At 37.4% G+C, this 14,475-nt stretch overlaps 1 protein-coding gene across 1 annotated transcript in view; it reads left to right on the forward strand.

Annotated features, from left to right (window-relative positions):
* MLIP (muscular LMNA interacting protein) overlaps positions 1 to 13,417 on the forward strand; it is a gene marked incomplete at its 5' end in the record, with an annotated part of 108,496 nt that extends 95,079 nt beyond the window's left edge. Inside the window, 3 exons of the mRNA XM_080343081.1 lie at positions 3,954 to 4,007; positions 10,986 to 11,020; positions 13,097 to 13,417. Coding sequence (XP_080199207.1) covers positions 3,954 to 4,007; positions 10,986 to 11,012 — 81 coding nt within the window. The 3' untranslated portion in view covers positions 11,013 to 11,020; positions 13,097 to 13,417. The remainder of the gene's footprint in view (positions 1 to 3,953; positions 4,008 to 10,985; positions 11,021 to 13,096) is intronic.
* Positions 13,418 to 14,475: the final 1,058 nt, after the last annotated feature.

The following is a 14,475-nucleotide window of genomic DNA, read 5'->3' on the forward strand; positions in this document are numbered from 1 at the left end:
CTTATCATGATTGCCACAAGGTGCACTGATAGCGAAATATGTTTTAATATTAGGTGGAAGTGGTCCAAAATGAAACATCCAGGTCAGAAAACACAATATTCCAGTTACAGACAGGATTTCTTATGGTTAAATGCTTCATTTTGATTTTCTAAATGACTAGTGAGAGTTTGCAAGAGAGATCAAAATGTTTTTCGAAAAGCTTCATTTTTCAGTTGCTTGTATTTTTCCATTGAAAAATCATTTTGGCAGAAAATTCACAGCCAGTTCCATCGTAGATTAGCCCCACATGAGAAGCTGAATTTGGCCTGGGAAAAGGCAGCCCAAGGAAAATTGCACTGCTGGGCTTGCGTGCATCTCCCTCCAGCTCCACTTAGAGATAAGGAATTCCTGCTGCAACACCCTGTAACTCCTCCAGCCTCTGGTATTCAGTTACAAATCTTCCAGTCTCACCCCACCCTGGTGCCCTCCAGGCCTGTGTCCTGTGAGAACCTGTCAGGGAACCGTGTCTGCGTGCAACTCGTTCCTCTTGTGCAGGTACTTATCAGTATCTGGAGAGAGTTTTGAAATCTTCAAGTTAAAAATGCACAGGTACAGTAGTGTATAATGATGATTTGCAAGTAAGTCTGGATGTTCTGTTACATATGTGGCTGAGAGTACATTATAAATCTTTGTTGTGCTTGCCATTTCTACTCTACATTTATTTTTATAGACAGGTGAAAGGTGCAAAAGAATTGGGTGCTTAACTGAGTGAATCTTTGAAATGGATTTTATACTATGTCATTTCAGAGAGACTATAGACGTCATAATTGTAAATTGTCCCTTTACATTATATATTTTCTCTCCCCTTAGTTAATGTAGTCCTTGCTCTGCTGATGTGAGTGTTTTGGCATTTATTGGTAACTTAGATTTAGTGTTCTGGTATCCAGAAAAAGTGGTTATCTATGAAATTGTTTTATCTAAAAGTTTGCTTGTTATACATATATAAACAAATATATTTTAGTTTTTGAGAAATCAGTAATTTTCCCTATTCTGAAGCAATGACTCTTTTTCATAGGAGTACCTAGTTTATTTTCAAAGTGGTTTAAAGACTTAATGGAGTAGTTTGAAAAAATAGTGTGGACTTGAATGTTCTCTGGTTACTATAGTTGAAACATTCTTATTTCTTGTGTGCGTTATCTCTCACTGGTTCCAAAGAGTTTTAAACCTGTGTCTCCGTTCGCAAAGGTTGCAGACTCCCTACAGAATGACTTAGATTTATGAAAAAGGTATTGCCTTGAGAACACCTCAGAAAGCTTTATGAGGCAGCTGTGATTCATAGCATAATAAAGATAAACTGACCTTTTAAAGGCAAACAGGTCTTGCTGATTACAGAGCTAAATGAACAAAGGTCTAATCAAGATGTTATATAACCACCTCTTTTCTAAGCCTTGACTGAGTATGTAAGAGGTTATTTGGCCAGGCATGTAATTTCCCTTTGAACTCATATGCTGCAAACACTTATATTATCAGGACATTTTACTCTTCTCAGTACAATTTTTGCAGCCACAAATGCAGATTTGTTTAGTTCTCTCCTTTTGTCTTCTTAGAAATAATACAGAAAATGTCACATTATCAGAAAACTAAGTGATGTCTGGAAAAATTAAAGAATTATCCATTAACCTTGTAAGAGTAATACAGAATTTTGTAACTGGTGAAGGAAATAAGAATAGAAATTAAAAATGCAATATTGTCATCTTCCACCATCAACAGAGATGAACACACCCTGTGAGGGTCGTTCACCTGTGCTCGGGGCTGTAAGCTATACTATATATGATTCAGGTATAAGGCTGAGTTTAATCAGGCTGGCTATCTGTCCTGTTAAGTGTCCTCCAAACACTCTGGGCTGACCACCATGCAGAGGAGACAACAATGGAGATTGTTTTATATGTTGGCTCTTTAGTTTGAAAATAACAGAGGATGTTACAAAAATAAAGGAAGCAAATATATTTCTTGGGCAAAAATAGATAATCGCTTTTGTCAGGTCTAAGGAGGGACTTGAGACCTCGTACTCAAGGAACAAGGTGAGGCAGAATCATGACTCAGAGAGGCATTTCAGGTTAGCACAGTAGGCAATACCAGCAAGAAAGGTGAGGATGAGATAACACAAAAAAAAGTGCATTTTTTCATTGATTGGCTCTCCGTGCAATTTGAGAGAAAGAGCTGTTGCATTCTTGAATCACTATCTGACTAGGGAGCTTTTCTTTCTTGCAAGGAGTGGACAACTCTTTCCAGAGAGCTTAACTGCACATCAGAAAGCAAACAGAAAATGATCATTACTTTTCTCTTTTCTTTGTGATTCACCCTTCTTATTTTACCTGGAATACAAAGAAGTCATATTTTGGTGAGGCAACAGGTAACTCAAGTCTAGGGTTTATTTCAATGAAATAAGCTTGCCAACATACCACAGGTGTTGCTAGAACTTTGTACCTCTGTACCAAAAAAGATTGCCTCCCCCTCAGTAGCTGCAAGATGCTGAGATTGGAAATAGAATTTCTGTCTCTGATGTAGGCTTTTGGACTCCTCCTGTGTCTGTTGTGAGGAGCTGTGCTGCAGCAGCAGGGTGGTGTCAGGTCTGGGGCTGCCTTGGCAGCAGCACTGGCTGAAATCCAGAGCCAGGTGTGTGGCAGAGAGAGATGTGGCCACTGAGAAGATCTGGGCTCCTCACCCTTTCCTTACCCTTCCTTTGCCTGAAGTTAGCCCCTTGTCTAAATTCACTGAGTAAATAAATACAGGTATTGCCTAAAGTTATTCACTTGCCTTTTCATTTTTTTTTTGGAAAAAAAAATAAATTCAAAACTCACCTGGACACATTTCTGTGTGATCTACTCCAGGTGAACCTGCTTTAGCAGGTGGGTTGGATTAGATGATCTCCAGAGGTCCCTCCCAACGCCAACCATTCTGTGATATCCTTCTTTCTTTATATGGCTAGTTTAGCCGATCAGTCTTGCTTCTCAAAAAGCACCGTTCCAAAATTAATTTTCTTAGGGCAAGAGCAATATTTTTTTTAAGCAACAGGTTATTTGTTAAATTACTGTTTGATGTAAATGCCGAAGCAAAGCGATGCCTTCGATGCATTGAAAATAGCAGGCTTCTTCCAACCTTGTTTTTGTACAATCCTAAAATACCCAAACACCAATACTTTCAGCAGCCTTCACTCTAAAGAGAATGTCTCCATGTCACTATATAGGAAAACCTCACAAGTTTATGATTTAAGACTGCCTTTATAAACTGAAGCTCATCTATTTACCTGTATTCTAATTATAATCTTATTGAAATTGGTATGGTTCTTCACTTGAGTCACATCCATCGAACTTCAGATGCAAGTTATATAATACTTAAAACACTGAAAAATGCCTGAGATCTGAAACTGCTTTCTGCACATACTAATTCCTGTTATACAGCATTTTTTATTTAAATGCTTGTATGATGAATGTCTATGAAATTTAAGATCAAGGAGAGGTCTTTTAGAGCAGATTTAAGAAGACAGATATTCAAAGTGACAGAAAAACAGCTGTAATTTTAAATAACTTGATGTGCATTGTCTCATACTAAATGTGTTATAAGGCAGGGACCCTTGCTGTGATTTTTACTTGAGATGCCTCTTTCAAACTGGAAAGTTATTTATCCATTCCTCACCCTTCTGATTATGGTAATATGATATAACAGACAACAGACCATACCTTGAAATAGATTTTCTTACAGACAAAGAATATTAAGAGAGAGCCTGCTCAACAGGGAGCCTGTTGAACACATGAGGTTTCTCCTTGCCTTGCTATGCTTTGCATGCCTGAGGGTATTGGCTTACGTTATTAAACTTTAATGATATTTTATACAGAAATAGAACTGATAACTGATTTCTCTTTCCTGTTTTTAATCTCATGCTCTCTACAACCTGTGACATCCTGGCTCGCTAGCCCAGTCATCCCATAGTGCCTATTCCAGAAAATGAAACACTCAGCTCGAAACAGGTAATCAGTTGTCATTTAATGGGTCTAAGCATTTGCATGCTAGCTTTATATTTTATTTATGTAGCTTGTGTAGAGTTGATGAGAAAAAATGTGCTGAACTCCCAAATCTGTTTTTGTCCAGTGCACAGACTAGATAAGCATTAATTATTCTCAATGGTTAATGACAAAAAAAAAAAAAAAGATTGTTTTACAGTCTCTGTTGCTTGTGTGAATTTTGAGTAACACTATCATTTCAGGTTCCTGATGTGTGCTGTTGGGATGTTAGCAAGTGAGATTTGTTAAATTATACAGTTAGGCCCATTTGAATCATACATGCTACAATTTGCTCTCATTGCTATAACTTCCTTTTTAAATAACAGATACAAAAACTACCAGAAGCATTTAGGATAATTAGTTATTGAGAATTTCATAATGGACTGTCAAGAAAATATAATACAACGCATAGTGTGAATTTGCCCAGCATCAAAATACAGTGGCAGTTTTATTTGACTTCAAAGGCCATAAATCTTCTTGAAGTCTAAATTGAGTCGCCAATTCCCTACTACTTTTACATATCTAAACTGTAAGACCAAAGTGGTTACCACCCTAGATAATTCACTAAGTGAGAGCCAATGTGATCTGCTACACATCACTAATTTTCTCTTGAGAAAGAACATCTCAAACTTAAAAAGGTTCTGCCAACACAGGCAAATCTTTTGTCCAACAAGGTCATGAACATGAAGCTAAATTACAGCCTCAAAGTTGAAATAAACATATGTAATTCAATGAACTATCATATTCTTTACTGCAGGCTTTGGAATGTAATAGAACATCTTTAATTAAACAACATTTTTAACATTATTTTAGAAATTCATGTAAGAAGGCATAACTTACCACCAATAATAGCAATATGAGTACATTTACGGCACAAGAATTAGTTTTTGCCACTGAGACCTCTTTTGGTTACCAGGCACATGCACACAATTAATTCACTAGTATTTTATGAGTTGAACAATTTAAACAGAAATTATAATTACATTCTAGAAACAGGCAATTTTAAGTTTATTATTTAAAAATTTTATTATAGTCTTGTTAAAAGCCACAAAGTGAGTATTTAAATAAATGAAATGGATGTTTGCCAATAATTGCTACCAAAGGAGTAACTGTCTTGTTGTTTTGAAAAATCTTGAGGGAGTTTTGAGGTAAGTGCCTTTGCATGTTGGAAGCAGAGGGTTTGCCTGAATTCTGAGTTTGTTGACAGGGCTTGTTAACATATCCTTCCAATTTATCTTGGATTCCAAGGAAAAAAAAAGGTTTTTAAAAAAAGAGAAAATAATTTAAAAAACAAAGTAGACATCTCACTTTTTGGCTGGATTAAGAGACTGCTGTTCTGCACCAGGAATACATGAGACATGAAGATAGCCTTTTATTCTCATGCACATTCCCAGCCTTCCTGTGCACAGGGTCAGAGGCTTAGAGATACTTCCTAGCTCTTTTTATTTGAATCTTCATCATGGCCTTCCTGTCTCAGTTAAGGGTCAGCTGTCCCAGCTGTGTCCCCTCCCAACCTCTTGTGCACTTGGCACAGGATGAGAAGCTGAAAAGTCCTTGACTACTTACCAACAACTAAAACTTCTGTGTATTATCAACATTATTCTAATTCTAAATCTAAATGTTACAGCACTATATCAGCTATTACAAAGAAAATTAACTCTATCCCAGCCAAAACCCAGACACTCTACCTCCCAGGAGCCATGTCTTTGTTCTCTTAAAAGCAGTTGTTATGGTTTCTGCTGAGGATCTGTCCAAAGGAAGCCCCAAGATGCCCTCACAAAATTAAGTCGGACGACAGACACCTTGCTGAGCTTCTCAGATAGGTTGTTTTCTTCCATCTCATCCGTAAAGTTTCTGAAATATTATTGAAGTAAAGGTATTTCATTATTGGGTGGTGAGATGGACTGAATAGTTCTGAGGATAAATTTATTGTTGAGATGAAACAGATTTGCACTACATCAGGCATTCTAAAATGTGTATGTATGTACATGTATGTATATATGTGTATATGTATTTGTGCACATGTGTATATATAAATGCAGCATCTGATAATGCAACTGATTTTCCTGTATTTGCAAATGAGTTAGCAGAAAGCAAACAGCTAGTTTCACATCTCTCATCCTTTGTCTTTACAATTAGTTGAGGGAGAGCTTTGCAGATCTAATGGAAAGAGAGATCTTTTCGAAGAAAACTCTTTTAAGAAACAAGGCACGTAATTTAACATGCATTGTTAAGATTAGTATAGAAAGTGGAACATGTCATGCTGACATAGTAAAGTCAGAGTGCAATGACTGAGATATCCTTGAAAACGTGAGATTGTAAGCATGTTCCAGATTGATGACAATGACAACAGAAGTGCAAAATTCCTTTGATTAAAGGCCAGCTTAGTCTGCGCCAAGGTAGGTAAAATATATAGCACTGTTTTCTAAAAGTTTCTTTATATATAAACAAACACTTTTAACCTAATTTCTATCAATCAGTTCATTAAAATCTTAAATGCACTCCAACAGTTGGAACATTTATACCATGACCTGTAGAATAAAGACCTCTGATGAAATTGTGGTTGCATTTATAAAGAACAAAGACAATCACTTGGAAAGAAGAGGATTTACATGGGCTGTTATCAATACTCTTTGTATTTCCATTGATTAACTTCTTACTAGGTGATGATCATTCTCCACTTACAATAATGTTAGCTGAGGCAAATAGTCAGCTTCAAAATAAAAACAATGTCAGACACTGTTTGGTAAAGCTGAGCAAGCTGAGTATTTGTTCTGGTTCCTTGGGGCTTGTCACAAAACTGACCATGACTAGACAGGTGGGCACTAGTCCACACAGTGGGAAGAGCTGGGTCAGGCTCCCCACAAGCTAGTCAGGAAATAATGACAAGAGATGACACATTTTGTGTTCTCTCTCTTGTAAAACCTCCCTTCTTGTAAAACCTAAGCAAAAGAAATACCAGTAATTTTTAAGACTGACTGTCTTCCTTTAAAGTAAATCTAGTGTTTGCCCCCGTTATGGTACGTGAATAACATTATGATCCTTCTCAGAACAGTATTGAGTCAGATTATTTAGTGAGAACATGGGGCATGTGTCCCAAGAGGACATTGCAAGTAGGTGCTAAAAGTGCTAAAACTCATTACCCTTATTCATACGTGACTTGCAAAATCCTAGGTCTATTATACATTTATTTTAGTTTCTTATCATCTTTTGCTGCAGCTGTTACTCTCTCTTATCTGTTTGTTATTCCTGAAAGATCTGCAATAATTATTTGAGATAATAATAGTATCTGTCAACAGTCATAAAAAGACCTCATCAGAAAAAGATGATTCCATTTACTTCAGACAAAATTTCAGTGACCATCTTTTGTGCAATTTTTTGTGAATTTTAGTAAAAAAAGCCTCCCCCCCCCCCCCCTTTTTTTTTTCCTCCTGGGGAAGCAATTGATCTGCCCTGCTCGACTTTAAGCAACTTTAAGAGAAAAAGTTATTGAAATTTTAAATTCTGTGAAAATGGCAATGAGGTCTACAGTTCTGTTGCACATTGCTCTTAATCTTTATTTACTTCAGGAGAGTTCCTGTTCAGAGGTCAACATTAGAATTAATCATTGAAGGATTCTACATAGGAGAAAACGCATTCATTTTTGAAGAGAGTCCTTGTACTAAAGAGTTTATGTAAGAGGTTTTACATTAGATCAAAGCTCCAACCCAAATGGCAGTATCAGACCCAAGTGGTGTTTTTCCAAGCAACAATACTGACATTGTACCCTGGATTTACAAGGAAAACCCCAGAGAGCAAAATTCCCCCACCAGGTGGCTTGACATCATGATCACTATGAGGATGAGATGGATGAGCATGGGCTGTGCCCTTCCCTGGCTCTGGTGAGGAGGTATGAGGGCAGGGTGCAGGCTGTCCTCTCCTCCAGCTTATCCTGACAGCCTGGGGGAAGCTGATGGTGGTGGTTAGGTGTTCTGGAATTAATCAGCTCTCACCTACCTTTTCAACAGGTAAAGATCCTTGTCAAGTGAGAACAGGGGTGTGGTAGATACCAGATGAAACTAGAGGGAACTGTATTGGCAGTCACTTTTACACAAATGTCAACCCCTTCATTCAAGCACCTTTACCTTTCCTTTGGTGCTGGGACTGGTCCTTCCCTGCGTGCAGATATACTGAGGCGAAAGACTGTGTTGCTTCTTGTGCTTTCCTTGGAGCCACAAACATGGGATCTCCACCCATCACATTACAGACACATTGTTTTTACTTTCAGTCTTGCATAAAATTACAGCCCTGTGCTGCAGACATCAGTGAGCTGGTGTACACTGGTAAGGCAGAGCATCGCTGCCAGTTCTGTAGCTGGCTAGGCTGCAGAGCATGTATGTGTTAAACTCTGACACCATCAGCATCTCTTCTGGTCCACCACCTGGGATGCAGGGTCAGTGGTCTTTGCAGCACTGCTGATTTGCAGAGATTATGAATTATCTAATGAACTAGGTGGCCTTAGACAACTCATAAAAAACACTGCACAGACTGAGCTTAAGCATAGTGATTAAGGTAGCAAATAATAAGGCAAAGAGCAACAGCAATACATATAAGAGAAGCTCTCAGCTGATGCAAATTAGAAAATCCTTGAGGTCACTTACCTCCAAAATGAGAACTCTTCTGTCTTCACCCGTGATCTTCCAAAATACTTTGGAACAAAATGAGCAATAACTCTCTGAAGTGATAGTCCCACCACCCGTAATTTATTTTGACCGAGCCAAGGACTGCAGCAATAGGCTGTCTCCATATCTTCAGAACAGTTCGTTTAACTGAAAATTTAATCGCCCTGCAAATGAGCACTAAAAGTAAGAATAACTACTGTTTTTACTAAAGGAAATTTCATGGAATAGATGTGACAATTTTTTTAATGTCCTAAATGGATGGGCCACTAAAAGGAAACAAACTGTTGTCTTCTTATATTTATAAATAGAAAAGTAGGTTCAAAAAATGCACATTTGCAAATTCTCAAATAAAATCTTTAAATATCAGCAGACACACTTTCTATTCGCTTTATACTTTAACAATGCTTTAAAATTTATTGGTTTTGTACTTTATATGTAAAACAGGAAACTGATACTTGCAACAGGTATTCGAGCAATACTTTTTGCCAGATTCAACTGTATCTCTTTGTTTTAAGTAAAAAAGCTTCAGTTATAGACTACTGATGTGAAAAGGCATATTAGATCACCATGCATTAACAAGGAAGAAGCATTTTATGAATTTATAGGATTTTATTTCTAATGTGATTGCTATGAAAAGAATTACTGTAAATGTATTATTTATATGGTAAATTTACATTAAAAAGGCTGAAAGGGTAGTAATATAAATATGATAGAAAGTATGAAATATCTGTATGTCATTTGAAGGGTTACTTCAATCTAATTCTATTTGGCTTTAGGAAAAAGCTGGTTTATTTGGTCCCCTTTAGATAATGGCAGGCGTTCTCTATAATAATTTTAGAGGAAAAGAGCTTGATCTAAATAGATAGTCAGAACACAGTTGAAGTTTTGGAGTCTGAAGAGGGATGCTTTTTTTTTTTTTTAATTCAATATTTAAATAGTGCATAAGTAATTAGAATCAAAGAATCATATAAAAATAGCCATAGTGTTTGGCCACGCTTATGATAAATATATCTTTTCTTATGGCTAGTTAAAACTTCCCTACTTGTTGCCTCCTTTCCTTTCACCACACAAATCTCAGCTCTCTATAAACCCTGCTTAAACAGCTTGAGAGAGAGAATAGGTATGCCTTAACCTTCTCTTCATGTTAAACAAGCCCTGTAGCCTCCCGTCATATGTCATATGCCTTTTCCAGTAGTCAAGGAACCCCTGCAAGCATCCTGATGGTCCTCCATTGAGTTTCTTCTGTTTGCTTGACAACTCTTTCCTATTGGGAGGGCTCAAAAATGGAAACTATGTTCTAGATGCAGAAGCAGTAGTGCCCAGCAGAGGGGAATAATAACTTCCCTCAACTTGCTGGCTATGGTGTGATTAATGCAACCGTGTATGAGCTTACCCTTCATCACAACAAGGGTGGACTGACATTCAGTTTGACACCAGCCAGACCTCAGGTCCTTCTCTGCAGAGCTGCTACCCAGCCAGGCAGTCACTGGTCCGCACTGTTGCGTGGGGTTGCTCACTTCTTCACCAGCCTTGTCCCTTGCCAGATGCATGATTTTGTATTTGCCTTTTTTCACAAAGCTCCTGTTGGCCCATTCCTCCAGTCTGGCAAAGTCCTCGAGAATGAGAGCTGTACTCTCAGCGTATCAGTCTCTCTTTCCCCTCCAAGTTAATAACATCCACAGACTTCCTGGACAGGTCAGGTCCCTGATGGAGATGTCAAATAGCATTCACTTTAGCATCCTCTGAAGGGCCACCCGGAACAGAGACTTTGAATTGTTGACTACTAACTTTTCAGAGCAGTTTCAGAGCAGTTATTTATGCACTCTCTAGAACACCTCCTTCCTCAGTTAGGGCACCAGGTTACTGTAAGAGACTGTGTCGAAATCCTTGCTAAAGTGGAGGAAAACAACATCCATGCCATGTGAATGCAAGGTTGGTCACATGCTCTGTCCTCCCAGGATGTGGTCCAAAAAAGAAGTGGAAACCCAACATGAGTCTGAAATGTCCTCTAACATTTGCATTTGACCAAGGTGATGTTTTGTCTTTTGAAATTTGCTGTGCACACTATAGTTCCTCAAAGACATCAATGCATGAAAAATCGTCCCAGATTCAGTATCTTTGTTATAAATTAACAATGCAGGAAAATTATGTTTTTAATAGACAAGGAGCTGTAAGAAGTTGTCCACCAGTCTGTAGAACTGTGCCTGCTTAATATACTGCAGTTTATATTGTCCTCTCCACTTTCTTTTCATTTATATTTCCTTTTTTTTTTTTTTTTCTACAGGTTACCAATGAAAGAGGTTCTGTTTAGATATGATGGTGAGTATCACTATTTTTCTGACTTGATTACAGTCACACTTAGAATATGTAACTACTTCTTTAGTGTAATTTTAGCATATTTTCATGGTTTTGTTTAAAAAGATGAATTAGCTATACAATTTAGTGTTTGGATAATAAGCTGGCTATATTTGGTGAATGATTTCCTATTAATAAGTACAAATACAGAACAATTCCACTTCTTAGCATCACAGGAATAAAATCACAACTGAATTAATTTTAAGAGAGATGAAATTAAACAGTTGGAAGAAATTGAGGTCTAGTCTGGAATTAGATTGTGAAGTAATGTCATTGAAGTAAGATGAATTTTATTTTATATTTGAGTGCATAACCATGTAGTGCCATTATAATTAACTGTTTGCTAAACAACACTGTATTGCAAATAATTTGCTATGCTTGAGAGCAGATATAATGTAGAACTTAACAAGGGAGGTCAGCAAATAGGTGAAAGAGAAAAGCCTGAAATGTTCGATGCCCTTTTTTTTGTCTGTTTCAGTCTTCACAAAGAAGGTTAATTATTACTAAAACTTTATTTCAGTTATTATTAAGAATTTGAGAGTAGAATCATGGAGACAATAGGAAAAGAACAACTGAAGGAATACTGAAGTAAATTGGAGTATTCAGGATGGCACAGCCTAATGAAACTTACTCTTAAACCAATCAAAGCAGTTTCTCAAATATCAGTGATTAGTAGGATGAGTAAGTTCCCAGAAAACTGGAGAAAGGCAAACACAACGTATCTAATGAGACTGCAAAGAAAAATCTAAAGAATCACAGAAAAGTCAGCCCTAGCATTTCCGAGACACTGGAACAAAGTATTAAACAACCTCTTTGTAGGCATCTGGAGAACAGTAAGGAGATAAGATGACTTGCACAGAGACATGTCAGAAATAAATCCTATCAAGTTGATCTCATTTCTTTCTTTGACAGCAAAACAGATATAGGGGATGCATCTGATACAGCATATTGTCAACACAATCCCACATTTCATTCATAAGCAAGCAAAGCAGACACAGACTAAATTAAATTCACATAAGGGAGATGTGCAACTGATTGGAAAGCGGGACTCAGAGAACAATCGTTTGCTGCTGAAGTGGGAAAGCATCTCACACAGGCTTCCGCAATGCTGCCTTCTAGCTCTAACAGTATAAAACATTATCGTTAATTGCTTGTTCAATCACATGGACAGCAAGCTTGCCAAATTTACAGATAATGCCTATTTGGGAGAACTTGCAAGCAACTCAGAAGGCAGGATTAGAAGTCAAAAAATGTCACTTATGTTAGATAGCTTGAAATCAAGATGATAAAATTAACTGAAGACAAATACAAGGAAATATGAAAAGCACATAGAGAAAAGGAATGACAATAATACTGCAGGAGAGAATTTAAGGATTATAAGGAACCACAAACTCAATCTGAGTTAGAGGCAACGCTCTTAAGAAAAATGCCACTCACAGGAGATGTTGAAGGGATGGTTTATAATATGAAAGAGGTAGTTACTCATGTCTGTTCAGTGTTAGTGAAGAATCAGTTGCACAGTATGTGGAAGACAAATGGGAGCTTTAGAAAAGATGTAGAGGCTTCAGCGTCCTCACACAGAAAAAAGAAATAAGGATAGAGCAGAGGCACAGCAGTTGGTATCTCTGCAAATGGGCTGTTATAAAGTAATATTAGTGACTCTTCCATCCTTCCTGAGGGCAGGAAAAAAAAGAAATGGACCTAAATTTCAGAAAGAGAGATTCAATTTAGAATTTGGATGGTTTCAGCTATGTGGAAATTTAAGAACTAAGTTTATCTCAGGCTGCTGCAAAGATGGGCAAGTATCTCACAGGGTAAGTTTGGTCTGCCAGCTGTCAACTTCTCCCTCAGTGACAGCACTAACAAGGTCGCTGAATATTTCTTCAAGCCTTTTTTTCTGTGAAACTATGAGTTAGGTTTGTTATTCAGATCACCAGGTCACATAAATTAGGAAAACTAAGTGACCCATGTGCGTGTTATACAGTTTACTAATCTGTATTTTTGACTACTTGTATTCATGTGAAAATTCTTCTTTTCCAGCCCCGATTAGGATCAAGAGATAAAACCGTAGAGTATTTTGAGGCCTGTTTCGATAATAAGAAAGGAATCAACGGCATAAGTATTATTTAAAGCACCATTCAAATTAAAATTGCTTCCAGTATGCTAATTGCAAAGCAGTTATAATAATCAAATATTCTTTCAAGAGACAATCTTATGTACTAGCATAATTAACCCCAGAGACACACACGTGAAGGTGCCATATTGAAGTATGATTTCTTGAAGTGCTTACTGGTTTAAAAGATGCCCTAAATAACACAGCATATTTTCTTTAGGAATAATATAAATGTTGAAAATAAATAAAGCCATATTTTTGTTGCGAAGTGTTTGCTGTGATTCTTGGTTTTTACTCCTGTAAATTTAGTTTCATGTGTTTCAAATAGCTGAGAATGAATGGCATCATCTTTGGGAAATGAATGCTCCCATGCTCTTAACCTTGCTCACATTTTGCCGCTATCTAGACACGTTTCGTGAAGCACTCCAGGAGTTATCCACGTTTGTGTCAGCACCCACAGCAATCGGCAGGCACAGTGATTCTTTCATGCCATGCAGTATTCGTAGCCCTTTTGGCCAGGCAGTGTCAATGCCAGCTGATGAGAGCAGTAGAATGACCAGCTGCACTCCTTCTGCACGTAGGAGAATCACCATTTTCCTCTCCAGCTTCTGCCACTCATTATTTGACCCTGTGCTATTCCCACAGCCTGAATGTTGCCTGAGCCTGGATCTTAAAAAATTTGCTTTCAAGGTGTGTTATAAACGTCTATGGAAGATTGTTGTCTATGCTTGCATCAGTCAACCACCTTCTCTTTGACCCCTTGATCCTTTAAATCTCCCCACAGATATGTGCATGTCCAGAACCTTTGCATAACAGCCCTGTCCTGGTGTGCAGGAACATTTTACGTCCTGACATATTGCTCTGAGTTGTGGTTAAGACTAAAATTTTAATGAGACATGCTGCTGCTTTCATTAAAATTAATGTGATGAACTAATTTAGAATTTTTTTTCATCAGTTAAAACATTAAAATTCAAATAAATTTAAATGGAATAGTCCTTAGGCTACTCAGCCTCTTGCACTATAGGACCTGGTGTAATTTAAATCCAGCCTGCATTTAAACTGTTGACCTGTGAAACTGTTAAAACAGAAGTAAAGCAATCACTGAGTCTTTCTATATAGGTAAAATATACATTCTTCCTACAGGAGTACACACATCCTTAAAAATGTCATGAACAGACTGATAGATAGATAAGCTTTGGTTTCGTATTAGTTTCTTTTCTCAATAGAAAAATAGTCGAATGTAAGTATGTACATCTTGTGGACAGCATACCCATTAACCAAATGTCCAAAAAAATATTGAGAAAAG

The sequence above is a fragment of the Nesoenas mayeri genome (assembly GCF_963082525.1).
Source record: "Nesoenas mayeri genome assembly, chromosome: 3".
NCBI classification, from domain to species: domain Eukaryota; kingdom Metazoa; phylum Chordata; class Aves; order Columbiformes; family Columbidae; genus Nesoenas; species Nesoenas mayeri.